This window comes from Jaculus jaculus, chromosome 16 (genome assembly GCF_020740685.1).
Source record: "Jaculus jaculus isolate mJacJac1 chromosome 16, mJacJac1.mat.Y.cur, whole genome shotgun sequence".
Lineage (NCBI taxonomy): Eukaryota > Metazoa > Chordata > Mammalia > Rodentia > Dipodidae > Jaculus > Jaculus jaculus.
This window is the reverse complement of record NC_059117.1, coordinates 44,603,509-44,618,803: the sequence shown is the minus strand read 5'-3', so window position 1 is coordinate 44,618,803 and position 15,295 is coordinate 44,603,509. Positions and strand designations below refer to the sequence as shown.

Below are 15,295 nucleotides of genomic sequence, written 5' to 3'. Positions count from 1 at the left end.
CTTGATTGTCATGAAAGTAGAAACTGACCCTGGGCTCAAAGGCTTCCTCAGTATTTCTTGATTGTCATGAAAGTAGAAACTGACCCTCCAAACATGTGGATATACACACTGCAAGTTTTATACGGAGCAGTGTGAAACTTTTTTTTTTTTTTCCATTTTTCAAACTTGTAAGGTAAATTTACTTCTCAGAGCATGAGGTTAGCCTTGTCAGCATCAGGTTCTATTTCCCTGGCTGTTTCCAAAATGAACTTGAACAGAGAAACACAAACTAGTAGTCTATAATGCCAGTTCTCACAGGGAATGGGATTCCTAGACTTTCCTTAAAACTTGGAAGAGCCACAGCTCTGGCCCAGGTGTTGTCAGGGTAGCCATCTGTGGATGGCAACATAAACTCCAATTGTCTGTAGTCCTTATACTGCCAGCTTCATTCATTTGCATTTATCAGCATGACTCCTGGATGTGTTTGAGTCTGCTGCCTCAGATCAGAGCAAGAACCCAATACATAGAGAATGTCAGACAAGACAGATGAACTGCTCCAAGAACCTCAAGCTTCCACAGGAATCAGCCTCAGAACTGCTTCAGACAGAATGCACCACCCACTGATGTGCCTTATCTATGGTGTGACGCTCTGCTGGCTAGGCTATCTTCAGTTCCATGCTTGATTCCCTAACTGCTTTGCTTTCCCTCCAGAATCCCCTTCTTAGATTTTTTTTCTTCTTTTTTTTCACCGTGAGATAGAGTCTCACTCTATCTCAGGCTGACCTAGAATTCACTGTATAATCCTCTTGCCTTTGCCTCCTGAGTGCTGGGATTAAAGCTGTGTACCACCATGCCTAGCTTCCTTTTTAGATTAAAAAAAATTATTGATGTATTTGAGAGCAACAGACAAAGAGGCAGATAGGTAGAGAGAGAATGGGTATGCTAGGGCCTCTAGACATTGCAAATGAACTCCAGATGCATGTGCCACCTTGTGCATCTCACTTACATTGGTCCTGGGGAATTGAGCCTCAAACCAGGGTCCTTAGGCTTCACAGGCAAGCACTTAACCACTAAGCCATCTCTCATGCCCACTTCTTAGATTTTTAAGATCAGATTTTATTCTCTAAAAGCATTGAGAAAAACAATAAAAGCCCTGCTATCCCTAAGTTCCTAAGGATTGCTTTTGAGAAAAATTAGAGTGAGAACAAAAGTCCCAGCTCTCTTCGATTCATCATGTTCCATGGTTAAATTTCTAGTTCTGACTCTCTTCTAGATATTTAAGTCTCCAGCCACTGTTCTGTGGACATGTGCCATCTGAAGCAGCTGATACCACACTTAACCCCGCAAAACGTATTACTGGAGACGATGTAGTTAGATATGCAGAAGGCACTAATTAGCACCTTTATTGGCTTAGAAAACATTTTTTATTTTGGTTTTCCTAAGCATTTCTGACTGATTCATGGAAGACATTTGGTTCTTTGGAATATCATCCAATAGACTAATCAAATTACATTTTCACAGGGATTTAAAATAATAGCATTCTGCAGCTTTCTGAAAAGTTAACTCCTACCTGACCAACAAGGACCCATCACAAAGGCAGCCAGTATGTATGTTTGTCTCAAATGGCATATTATTAATCTGTCTTCTCACAAAAAGAAGACTCTTACATTTTGGCTGATACTCATATTCAAAACCTTGGAGCTAACAAATATTATACTCTTCTCCCAGCCCCATATTGACTTAATTTCTGAATGCTGTGGACTCTTCCTCCCCATTCCGTTGTAAACCCCAGTGTAAGCCCTTGTCACCTTAAGCCTGAGTCTGTAATAGCTTCTTCGAGATATGGTTATGTGCTCCCCCTCACCTCTAGATAAAAATCTAGAATCACTCATTTGTTTCCTCATTCTAGAAAGTTCAGAACTCACCATAATTAAGATGGTAAATAAGTGATACACTTGCTTCAAGCTCCCAAAATTGTACCTATGCGGTAACGTCAGATTATCACCATAAATTGTTCATTACTCTCTTTTCACATAAGCAAAGAGACTAACATTGAAATCCTATTAATCCCAGGTATCATTTAAACTACCTATGCATTTCAACCCAGCCTTGAATGACCATTCCAAGCCATCTCAAGCCTATGAGATGAAGGGCAGTCCTCCTTTCTGGGTTTGTAGACATTTGTTATCCTACCTAAGAAAGAAATGCCCCCCTTCCCTCTCTCCAGAATGACCCCTTCCCATAAGCTGTCCTTCCTATATTTACTTTTCTTCTCACTTATGTGCCTTTGATAAAACTCCTATTACTTCCACCAGATTAAATTTTCTTGCATTGTCTCTTTTATATCTTAAATAATACTTTTTCACTGACTAGGTCAAGTTTTGCTTCTTCTGAGAAAATTTCCCAACCTGACAAAATCATTCTCTTATCATATCTTAGCCAGATCCTTTGGCTCACTAGTTTTGGGGCCATCAGTGATTCAGAGATACCTCTAACCCAGCAGGGAATATCTTCCATTAACTGGAGCCACGATTGGCTGAGTGCCACATGGGAAGAACCCTGGACAGGTGCTGCTAGTGTTTAAGTGTTTCAAAGAGAAAGTTTGCCTCAGTGCAGAAGGTAGGAGGAGCCTCATGGAGAATATAGGATCTAGGTCAGGTCTCAGAAGGGTAAGAGGCCATCTTTAACAGTAAGACTTTAAGATAGGGAGCCTTAGATGATGAAAGAACAGGGAAAGCAATAAAGGGAAGTAAGATTAGAGACTCTTATAGTGAAGCCATGTAGATTACACTGAAATTTCAAAGATCCCAGAAAGTCAGTGACAATATTTCACCTAGAGCAGGGTTTCTGAAATTATGTCTACTCCCAGTTACATTTTACCTGAAAAATTTTTACACAAGTCTAGGAGCATGACTATGTAAAATAGGCATATAACATAGTATTAAAAAAAAGACAAACAGAACAGTGGAGCAGAATAAACAGTCTAAATGTCAATAAAATAAAATAAAATAAAATAAGCCTACAAATCAAACGTTTATTTATAATACATTATAAATTAATTTTTAAACAATTATATAAGCCTTTTTTACCATTTGTTAAAGATGAAAGCAAATTACCATACTAATGAGATGGATGCAACTGTTTACTTTTGCATAAAGAATTAAATCTTGTCTGAATATTTGATACCACAGGATATAGAGTATTATAATCTTTTTCAGAGTTTATCAATACTTGGATTTTATAATCATCAATACTGAGAATACTGCTTTTTGTGACTATATAGTACAAAATGGCAGAAATGTGTTTAGGGCTATTTCAGAAATTGCTGGAAATTCTGTCCTAATCCCAAGCCTAAATTCATTTAACAATTAATCATGAAACTCAAGTCAACAAGTCAAATAGCAATTTTAAAATCATGCATTCTAGCACAATATTATCCAAAGATATGCTAACTTGATAGGAAAATATTAAAAATCTTTATTTTCTGTAATCACATCATTGTTTCTATAAAATATAAACTTTGTATATGCAGTAAAAACAGTGCAATCCATAGCATATAGAAGTCTCTAATCTGAGCTGAGGTATTTCAGGTAGATTTCATTGGCACTGCCTGATGTGAGCATGTGCAGAGCAATGTCAGCACATTGTGTAGTCAGAACTGAGGTGACAGTGATGCTGTGTAACACAACCAAGACAAGTGCTGCAGATAGACCTCAGAGTTGATTCAGTTGATCTTGATCATTGCCAAATTTTACTATGACCAATTTTTTTGTTCCCTCACATTCAATTACATGAATTGCTATATGAGGTCACAACCCACAGTTTAAGAAGCTGTGAGAATAGTTCTTAGTTCTAAATTCTTTTACTTTACAAGTTCTAAGGGAATATCTATTATGTTCAATTGGATTTACTCTGACTTTTAAAATTTTTTTTGTTTATTTTTATTTATTTGAGAGCGACAAACAGAGAGAGAAAGGCAGATAGAGAGAGAGAGAATGGGAGCACCAGGGCTTCCAGCCACTGCAAACGAACTCCAGACGCATGCGCCCCCTTGTGCATCTGGCTAAAGTAGGTCCTGGGGAATCGAGCCTGGAACCAGGGTCCTTAGGCTTCACAGGCAAGCACTTAACCACTAAGCCATCTCGCCAGCCCTACTCTGACTTTTAAAAAAATATATTCAGAACACTGAATTAGAATTTGATTTTTAGAGGCTTCATTGCTTAATTCATTCCAATTGGAAAGAAATAAATTTACTTCTCTGGAATGTGTCTGTTGATTGAAGAAAAATATCTAAATATTAGCTAGGTGTGCTAGTAAATGCTTGTAATCCTAGCACTCAAGGGTCGGAGGCATGAAGATTGTAAATTTAAGGCCTGTCTGGGACACATAGTGACATTATGCCTCAAAATTCTAGGGACTGGGGATGCAGTTCAGTGATAGAAAGTTTGTTTAGGGTGCATAAGACCCTAGGTTAAATCCTTAGGACTATAAAAAGAGAAATCTAAATATTAATAAAGACAATGAATTAATTATCCATTAAGTAGGAACTGTTACCAAGTATGTCTGTGACATGAATTGTTTTTTTCTGCTTTAGGATATTTAGTCTTTTAACTCACAGTGACACATAAATGTGTTGTTAAACATTTGAATTACATTAACCTACATGATGAAGTCTGCATTAACCCTGTGTGTGTTATCTTTGCATTACAATGGCAAAATACTCTTATCGTCAGATGGTATTGATACTTAATTTGTCCTCTGATGGTGACAATGAATTTGCTACGACTGATGCTCTCTATGGTCTTTCTAATACTCAACTTCAATATGGAATTTAAGGTGAGTAGTGAATCAGCGGCCAGAAAGAATGGATGTTAATATCCACAGCATAGGCCCTTAGCCCCATGACTGGCTCCATAGAGGCTCTGGACATGGTTGTGATTGTGGGTAGAAGACTGGTGAAGCCTCACAGAATCGAGATAGTCACACTTACGTGCTTATGCAGTTGGTAACTATGAAGAGGCTATTATCTGCACTCAATGCTTAAGATTCTTGGAAAGGAAAAATAGAAAGAATAAAAGAATGCCCAAGAGGTTCTTGCCTATAAGGTTCTTGTCATGTGCCCTGAGGCTACAATGCTCTGGAGATGCTTAAAGGAGACTGTCAGAACACTCAGCTGCAAGGCCCTGACAAATGATAGAACATAAGAAAACATCATTGTGAAGTTTATTAGTTGTGCTTTGGATATAAACAGCATGGCCATCTGCCTAACCTTTTGTAATATTAAAACTGGTGTGTAAAGAAGGGACAAGGGATGATATCTAGCATAATTTAAAGCAGAGATATAAATCACTTCTATCAGCGGGTAGTGTGGGTAAATAATGTTAAAAAAAAAAAACAAAAAAACAAAACTTAAAGCACCTAATGAGAGGTCCCAGAGGGGAGACGTGGGCTCTGCTCACAGTACCAGCCATGTTGATGACTCATCTCAGCCAGGCTCTGCTCCTCAGCTAACTATGAAGGAACATATTTCTAAACCATGTATCCATAAGCAATCAGCAACAAGGAAATGCCATAGTCCCTAGAGGATGGATGACTTTTTAGTACCTTGAGTTTGGACTTTCAGCCTCCACAGCTATGAGAAAAATAGTTTTGTATAGTTATAAGCTGCTGAGTTTGGGGTAATTAGTGATGTAAATAGTGATGACTGCCCAGAATCTTCCCTATGTATCCTATCAGGAATTAATGAGTTTTGACGGAACCATCTCTCATCAGTAAGTAACTGCTTTTCCCCTGTCCTTTGCAGGGTCTCAGGATGTTTTCTTTAATACCATTGCCATATTGAGTACTGACCTAGTGCCATGCTTTCCAGTGTGCTCTGAGCTTCCCAAAACGTGTGCATCTGTAGTGTCGTGTGAAGGAGCTCCTGGAAGGCTGGGCCTCCAGTCTCCCTGACTGCCTCTAAACAGCTGTAACCAAAACTAATGGCACTTGACACCGTGTGCCCCAAACTAACCACCTGTGAAGTAAAAATGAAAACCAGTCATGCTCCCACACAGGTTACTGAGTTTAAAATATGATCAACCAGAAAAGGCCTTGTAAAAGTGAAAGCCTAATTAAACTTGTAAGAAGCTCTTCTGTTATTATTAAGCCTTGCTGAAGAGGAAAGAGCTGCTGAATGAGACCTGTGCTTCTCTGATCTTAGCACCAGATTGACAACCTGTTTCCTTCTTGCATTTACCCTAGCTATATTAATCCACTAATTTTGTTCCTGGGAAGCAAGGCTATTATTTATCTGCAGTTTAAGATAAATGAGGATTCACTAACTTTTGTGCATATGTTTGTATGTGTGTGCATATGCCTACATGTCTGTGCATGCATATAGAGTCCAGAGGTTGACACAGTGTGTCATCCCGGATCACTCTTCACATTATTTACTGAGGCAGGGTCTTTCTTGAAACCAGAAATCACTGATTGGGCCAGTATAGCTAATAAGCTTGCCCTGGGGATTCTCTGTCTTTGTCTCCCTGGTGCTGAGATGACAGGTGGACCACCACACCCACCTGGCATTTATGTGGGTGCTGAGGATCCAAACTCTTGCTGTAGTGCTTGTGTGGCCAGCACTTTGTCTTCTGGACCATCTGCCTAGTCCAGAAGTGAGGATTTTAATACAGTTACTGAAGACCCCAGAATCAGCACAGGCTTCTTCACTATGCTCTGGGCAAGATTCATGGACAGAGGCTATGAAATGCAGGCTGTATGGTTTTGCTTAACATGAACAGAAAGGCAATTTATTAGAAAAAAATCTTTTAAAATTAGAAATGTTCATAGAAATGTTATATTAAAATTAAAACAGCTTGGTAAAGAAGGGAATTTTAATTATAAAACTTTACATTTTTAAGTAAAATGCCCAAGTTTAAATTGTTTGCCCAAGTTTAAGTTGTTTTGCAGACAATGGTAAATCTTAATTTAAGACAGCAATGGAGGAAGTGAAGTAATTAAGACCAGAAAAGTAAGTTACTATTAAACTAAAAATTTCCCCTGTAATCATTATATTCCTATCTTATGTCATATTTACATACATTCTTTATGGCATTTAATCAATTTTAATATATCCTTTCTTTTTATTTTAACTTACAAAATTAGGCTGTGTCTTGTAGTTAATGCTGACTCTTATATATAAACTGCCATCCTTTATCCATCTGAGTGTTGCTTCTAAAGTAAGCATATTTTATAACTGAGGAATTTTGACCCTATAAAGTATGGCATTTTAATATAATGAAAAGAAAATCCATGGGATCTGAACTCATTTATCTTCTTTTTCTAATGTTCTTATCAAATCTCAGCAAAACAAATGTGAGCCTTTTTGTCTCAAATATTTGTGCTGTTTGGCTTTAGGATTTAGTTATTTGTTCTTAGGGTAAATAGATCACTATAGAAAGAAAAGCACAATTCTAAAACTAAAAGGGAAAGTAGGTTCAGAAATAAAATTATAATATAATATGAGGGACTATTAAACAATTTCATTTCCATAATTCATATAAAATTTCTTCAGAGAATTTCCTGCTCCCATTTGAGTGTCTGATGGCAGCAAGACCCCTGGTTTCAGCTATTAACCTGCTGCAGTGGAGGGGCATACTTACCTTCTCTGAGTCTCAGTCATAAATCAAATGAAAGGAAGGATCTTTTTTCTAGGAATCTGTGGTCAGACTCCTTATAGGAAGATTTGCTTGCATGCACATTTTTCACATAAACATCTATTCAGCTCCACCAAACATCACCTCTCTGAATTTTGTGGTCTTACCATGATGGTACTTGATGCCTTGCTGCTGGAGGTTTTCATGTACACTATAAAATAAAGAAAAGTATTGTGAGTCCAAAATTGTGTGTAAATAAACTATTGCAAAATTGCTTCTTAAACTAAACTGATGATCACAAATTCAGAGTTAGGTTTTATTGAAAGGAATCAGGAGTCAGGGAATCAAATATCATTCTATTTTGTATTTTTATATGGCGTATAGCTTTTGTAATAATGGAATCTTTCATGAACCTAATTAATAGAAAAATCCCTATGCATCCCACCCTGATAACTCATCCCAGGCAGGCCTATGGGTATTATTTTCATTGATCTTTGCAAGATAAAGCTATAAGGAACAAAGAAACACTTACAAGAATCCAGAGTCCAGCCATTGCTGGATACTTTCCTGTTTGAAATCTTCTATAAATGAAAAGAGATGGAGAAAAAGCTGTTAGTCAAAGCCCAGCCAGCTATAGTGACTCCACTCTGTCATTCAACTATACTCAGCAGCTCTATTTCCTACATAGATAGTTATGTGTTTCTGTAAGCATATTCATTTTCCACCCTCAAGGCACAGCCTCCTGCTTTTCATAATCAAACTTCCCTGAGAATAGATATAAATCTGCCAAAAGATATGACTTAAAAAATAAAAGGGGGAAAGCAGAATAAGTAGGCCAGACCCCTGTTTCTCTGCTCCTCACAGTTCCCTGGTCTGGGTTACCTGCCTGGATGGTGTGCAGGCAAGTTTACAGGCCAATGGTGGGGAGTGAGTAGGCCAGACCCCTGTTTCCTGGTTCCTCCCAGTTCCATGGTCTGGGTATCCTGCACTTGTCTGTGTGTGGGCCCGTGAAGCAGCATGGAGTGAGTGGTATGGAGTGAATAGGCCAGACACATGTTTCCTGGCTCCTCCCAGTTCCCTGGTCCTGGTTGGGGTACCTTGTGTGGACTGTGTGTGTGTGTGGGGGGGGGTGGTTGGGTGGGGGGGTGGGCATGGCAATGTGGAGTGAGTAGGCCAGACACATGTTTCCTGGCTCCTCCCAGTTCCTTGGTAGGTTACATTGTGCCTTGCTTTGGGAGGCTTGGTCCCTGTGTGAGCTGTGAAATTAGGCCTTTTTCTCTGATATCCTGACTGGCCACTGGGTACCAACATCTCTGTTTACCTGAGTCAGAGGTTACATGGGCCAAAGAACAAAAACTTGCTTCCTCCTCAATAAAATAAAGTCTCCCCTAAGGTGGGTACACAACAATGCAAAAAAGCCAATGAAAGTCAGAAAACTGAGAGGTCTCCACTAAGGATGTCTAGTCCTACAATGAAAGCCTCCAATGAAATTATAGAAAAGTCAACAGAAATTCATTAAAATTAAAACACAACAACTAATGAGACCATGATCAAAAACAAAAAATCACTGAACTGAAAGCAAACAATCAAAGAACCAACAATCCTATCAATGAAATTGAACAGCATTGTCTCCTAGAGCATTCAGGTTTTGACAGTAGGCTTAACTTGATTCAATAAGATGTTAGAACCTCCAAAGAGATATGAATGAATTGAAGGGGAGTTTATAAGTGGAAGACCTCAACAACTGGTTGATTAAGCCTAATGAAGACTTCATCAAATGTAAGAGTAAATTCTAGAAAACATCAAGAAAAGCAGAACTCAAATTGAAACCATACCTCAAAGAAGAGTTTCATCAATAGATCATACAAGCAGAAAATCAACAGGAAAATAATAGAGCTCAATAACATCCTAGATCATGTAGACCTCATGGACATCTACTGAACTTTCCACCTCAATTCTACAAAATACACATTTTTCTCAGCAGCGTCCATGGAACCTTCTCCAAAATTGACCATATAGTAGGCCATAAAGCATGCCTTCATAAAGTCAGAACGTAACTTCCTGTATCATGTCATATCACAATGCTTTAAAGCTGGAAATAAAAAACAAGAGATACATCAAGAACTCCACTAGCTCCTGGAGACTAAACAACACACTTAAACAATGAATGGGTTGTGGAAGAAAATCAAAAAGAAAATTTAAAATTCCTAGAATTGAATGTTAATGAAAACACAACTTACCAAAACTTATGTGACACAATGAAGGCAATCCTAAGGGGAAAATTCATAGCCCTAAACGCCTTCATTACAAACACAGAGAGATCACAAATTAATAATGTGATGTGGTGGTTTGAATAGATGACCCTAAATTCATAATGCTTATCCCATTAAAACTATGCTGACTTCACTCTCCACTGGAGAATCTGTTCTTCTTTATCAGAAGGTAGTAAGACTGGAGGAGATTAAACTACCCCTTGCACTTCAGCCAAGTCATAGCTGAATCCACAGAGGAGTGGGGAGATGATTAAGAATGCTGCATTCATGCTGTTCCTGATAGCCACCACCATGGTGAGGGAGGATATTCAACACCTACCAAAGCAAAGATCCAGAGGCTCCTAAGAGTGCATCACTGAAGTAGACTTAAAATCCACCCATCATGGTTCATGGGATTTTGCAGAAGAGAGGGTGGAAGGATTGTAAGAGCCACAGGTTGAGACATCATGCCCAGAGGCATTCCTTCCTCTCCCCTCCCCCCACAATAACTGACTATTGCTCCCACAATGCGTAAAACACAACCTCATGGGAAATACCTGCAACCCTACTGAAGAGTGTCCCCAGTGGAATGGGGTCAGGGACAAGGGAAAAGAGGGTTATCAACACATGATGCATCCATACGAAACATCTTGTTAATAATAATAATAACAATAAACAAAAAACAAGAAAGTATTAAAGAGAAGAAAAGTAAATTGAGGAAGGGTTAGACATGTTGGAGGAATTATTACCTGGTGTGAATACAGGAAGTGAAGAAGCATATGAGATTTTGTCTTTCTCATGTTGGGTCTAAGTCACCAGGAGCCTCTCCTTATGAATCCCAACATTTACCTAAGGCAGCTAGCCAGTAATGTTTATTTGCAAGGAGTTCTCTGCCAGATTAGAAACCAAATTTACATTCATTCCAGAGACAAATTACTCTACATTGCAAGAGGATTGCGAAAGGCACCCTGAGTTTAAAAGGCACCACTCTTTTAAAAAAAATTTTTTTTGGTTTATTTTTATTTATTTATTTGAGAGTGACAGACAGAGAAAGAGGCAGAGAGAGAGAAAGAATGGGCATGCCAGGGCTTCCAGCCACTGCAGACGATTTCCAGATGTGTGCGCCCCCTTGTGCATCTGGCTAACGTGGGTCCTGGGGAATCAAGCCTCAAACTGGGGTCCTTAGGCTTCACAGGCAAGCGCTTAACTGCTAAGCCATCTCTCCATCCCTAAAAGGCACCACTCTTTTAAGATGTATTTTTTTGTAGTGGTTTAACAAATAGTCTGCAGGGGGAAGTGAAGGCTATAATGACAGCATTTCCTGTGAGATATGTGTTCCCATTCTAGTTGAACAGTTCCTACTCTGGTCTGATATATTACTGAACAGTAAGGCACTCAAATTGTTCCCCACAAAAGTTGCCACATAAAATAAACTAGCCAACAAGTTTGGAAAACTGATTACTCTTCATTTGAGGTACCATGAATGAACAGACTGAGAGTATTTTCATATTTATTGCCTTTAACTCACTAAAATAATTATCCATCAAGCAAGACCTTCCAAAAATCTTTTAATAGAATGATGCCCTGACAGAAGTCTCAGAGTTTTAGTGTGGACACCATGCAACTTCAAAGTCCTCGAGTTGAGGATAAGAGGGTATTGGAAAGACAAGAAAGCAGAGTTCATACCTTAGTAGGCCTATTTTTGCTTAAATCTGTGTTCTAAACACCGGGAATAGGAGTGGGTAACAAGTGTACCTATTGCATAGAACTTTATGGAATCATGCCAAGAACACTGGTTTCTTTATACCAAATCCTTTTTTGAAGATTTCTGCTGACTGCAGATAGCCTCACATCCCTCACCACCTACAGCAGGACATTTTCCAGATACCCAAGGACCCTACTTACTGTGCATATGACTAGTAACAGACTGGCTTTCCTCTTCAGAGCTGGGAAGAAGGTGCCCATCCAGAGGTGTCCATGCCCTCTTGGTGTGCCTCAGGATCCCCCTTTTCCCCTGCTCCATGCCTGCTTGAGAGTTGTCTGATCCTTGCAGAGTCTCTGCCATCATCAGAATAGTTCTGTGACCTCACTGAAATCACACATGCAAACAAATCAGCCACAGGGAGTTCAGCTCTGAGACTTGGTATAGAGACAGGGTGAAGGCCAGGATGCTTAGAGGCAAATGAGCTACCTAATGTCACTGTCACATGAGCCTGGTTCACAACCTAAGCAGAGTTTCTGAGGGCTTCCTCAGTATGCACAAGGAATTAGAGCCAAGGAACAAACTTGGCCTTGGTGGTCCTGTCTGCACTCTAAAGGTATTTAAGATGGTGGTCCGAAATGTGAGTGGAGTACACAGAAATTGAACTTAGATTACCTTCAAATTTAACCTATAGTCACATCTCTAAGAAACATTTCTAGAGATCCAAAATTATGGATTTGCCAAGAGATCAGCTTAACCAAGTCACATCTCTGCAACTTGTTCTTTGAGTCAATTACATAATATCTTTGTATCCCCCTGTTTTTAAATTAGGGATAGACATTGTACTGAATTTTAATAACTGTTAACCTTAGTTGAGTACTTATATGCTAGGTTCTTTGCTAACTTTTATACCACTACTACATGGTTTAATTTTCAAAGAAAGTAGTTATACAATTGTCATAATCTGTAGTAAATTGAGGAGCCAGAGTCATGGGTCCAAAGCCATATAGCCAGTGAGGATTCAAATGCAGGCACGGAGCTCCAAATAAGTGCCATAGTGCCTGAAGGAGACAAGCCACTCTGATTGACCGTAAACATCTGAGCATCTCTTTAAAGTATAAGCAAGCATTCTACGTGTGCTTGTCAGTAACCATATCCTCATATGATTTATCTATTTAAATTATATCATTCAGTTGAAGCACAAGGAGGGGCTAGGGGAGGGTGTAGGTCACAAATGAGCCTAATAATGGTACCAAACTAACCGCATTTGCTGATTACAAAACTCATTAATAAAAAAATTAAAAAATAAATTATATCATTCAGTTGAAGCATAAATAAACATTTATTGTACTTTTAAATTGCTTCAAAATTAAATTAAAATTATGGTGGTTATCAATTTACATTAAAAAGAAAAAAATAATAAAATTTAGCTAGTAAAAAGAAAAAAAGGGCAAAAAGTGGACAGCTAATTTATACATATATATTAAGGGTAAAAATGTTAGCCAGTTAATTCTAGGATGTAGATTTAGGAGTAACCCATGAACCAAATTATAAAAAGTTTAATTATAGAATAAAACAAATATAGTACAGATGAGATTGTATTTATAACCTCTATAGTTAGTATACTGGAATCCACAGCACTGGACAAAATAGCCCTTGGGAATTATACAATAATTTTGGCTATTTGATTTAGCACAGCTGTGGTTCTTTTGGGTAAGAAGCTATTTTTGGCAGTACCTTGCATCTTGTAGGTATAAGCAAGAATCAAACAATCAACTTTGAAAGGGCAAAATTTCACAATGAGGAAAATCCCAGAACTATACTCAATACTATCCACATGATTTCAGACACAGTGAAGGGTCAGAAAGCCTATTAGAGAAAAAGAAGTTATCACAGACAATCTTGCTCCCCAGACTTGAGATGGGGAGAGTTTCTCTGAGGTATGATGCTTTTGTACTACAGTAATCAGGCAATTGACAGCAGCTTCATAGTCTTAATGCCACAGCTTTCTCAATAGGACTGTAAGAATCATGACATTGTGGATGAGAGTGCAACTTGATCTATCTATGTCCCGAGCTTGCACTCCATGACAGCAAATTCCAAATTTGACCTCAGCCACAAACTTTTCTTGACTAGGGAAGACTGGGTATCTGTCAGCCTGCCTGTACTTGGCAGCAGAGCAGGAAAATTCTTGCCAAAGAAGGTGAAAGCTTTGCCAAGGCAAAGTTCAGGGCCAATTGGTAAAGAAAACTTCCTCGTCCCTCTGCCTTGGTGAACATTTTCCCAGTAAGTAAACAGATTTGCTTCTGGAAATTGATTCTCTAATATCTGAAGGACCTTACTGTGGCATCCACTTACTTGACCTTCAGAGCCGTTCTTAGGTAAAGGACACAGATCCATGGATTGGCCACTCTGAATTGCTCTATGGATAGACAGAATAGGAGTCATATGACCCTTGCTGACCCTTTACACCTTACCCCTCTGTCTCTAGGACTGTTTGGAACACAGTGCTTTTCAGCTTTGAAGTGGCCCTAAGAAGAATCCTTACCTGAACTTTGGGCTTTCTTTCCTCACACCTTTTTATTCTGATTACTATACGTCGTGGTCCCTGTGTAGATAAAGAACATCACTAATGTGGGAAATTTCTATGTCATTATGTTTAATTTCCAAAAGATGCAAAGCTATATATGTATGAAGAACTCCATCTTGTACAAACAAGCCAAAAAGGTAATACATTGAAACTAAAAGCAAAATGTGTCAAAACTTATTGTTTTCAAAATTTTAGAAACAATCAAAAGGAAAAAAATAATTGGCTGTGTTGAATGACTTATCTGTTTTTATTGACTTGAGGAGTTTTACCCATACTTCTCCTTTCCACTGTGGAGACTTAAGCCAAAGGCCAGGGCCAGTTAGTAAAGAAAACCCTTTTGTTGCTCTGCTTCAGTGAATGTGTTACCAGTTAGAAAAAAAAAAGGAGAGCAGAATGTGATGCTCTGACACTGAAACAAACAGCAACAATCCCATCCCTGCACTCTGGGATTATGTTTAGCATCTTTATACAAACAGGTTGTCTTAACGGGTCATTTGTTTCACACACTGGGAGAATAGGGGCTATGCTCAGTATGTCTTCATAGATCCCAGGGCAGACCTTGGGCCAGGCTAAATAATCTGAAATTATTAGTTGATGGCTGGATCACCTGGGAAAGAACCTCTTCAGCAACATTCTTGGTTCTTATGTTGTTAAAAGAGAAGGTCAGATAGATTGTTCTGGCTTTCATCTCAGCTCTGTTGCTTTGTGACCTCTTGGGGAACTGCCAAATTTCTCATAATCAATTTCATCTTTAGGACAGGTATAAAAAATAACTGCCTGATAGGGAAAACTAATGGAAATGCATACAAAACAATCAATAACTTAAATTTCTCATCCTTATTTGTTCTTCCTCTGTTGTTGCTACATGTCACTATTGTGTCAAAACTGACAAGAAAAGGAAGAAAATAGTCAACAACTATGAGAGTTTTTCTCATAGACAATAGATTTGTTACTCTAAGTTTGAGGATGTCCTGAGTAGTCTTGAGATTACTCAGTTTGGATAACTGAGACATAGCATGGAGTGAGAATACAGTATTTCTGTGTTCACAAGAATGGAGATTTCCTGAGATATACTTGAGGCTCTATAAGGGCCTTAAAATTCCCTCAGATATATAATTTATGTCAGAGTTATAATTGT

The 15,295-nt window shown here is 38.6% G+C and overlaps 1 protein-coding gene across 1 annotated transcript in view; it reads right to left on the bottom strand.

The window, feature by feature from the left end:
* Nucleotides 1-15,295, bottom strand: part of Itprid1 (ITPR interacting domain containing 1) — a 194,669-nt gene that overhangs the window by 120,012 nt on the left and 59,362 nt on the right. Inside the window, 3 exon segments of the mRNA XM_045135655.1 lie at nt 7,781-7,824; nt 8,146-8,194; nt 11,771-11,954. Of these exon segments, the coding sequence (XP_044991590.1) occupies nt 7,781-7,824; nt 8,146-8,194; nt 11,771-11,933 (256 nt within the window). The 5' untranslated portion in view covers nt 11,934-11,954.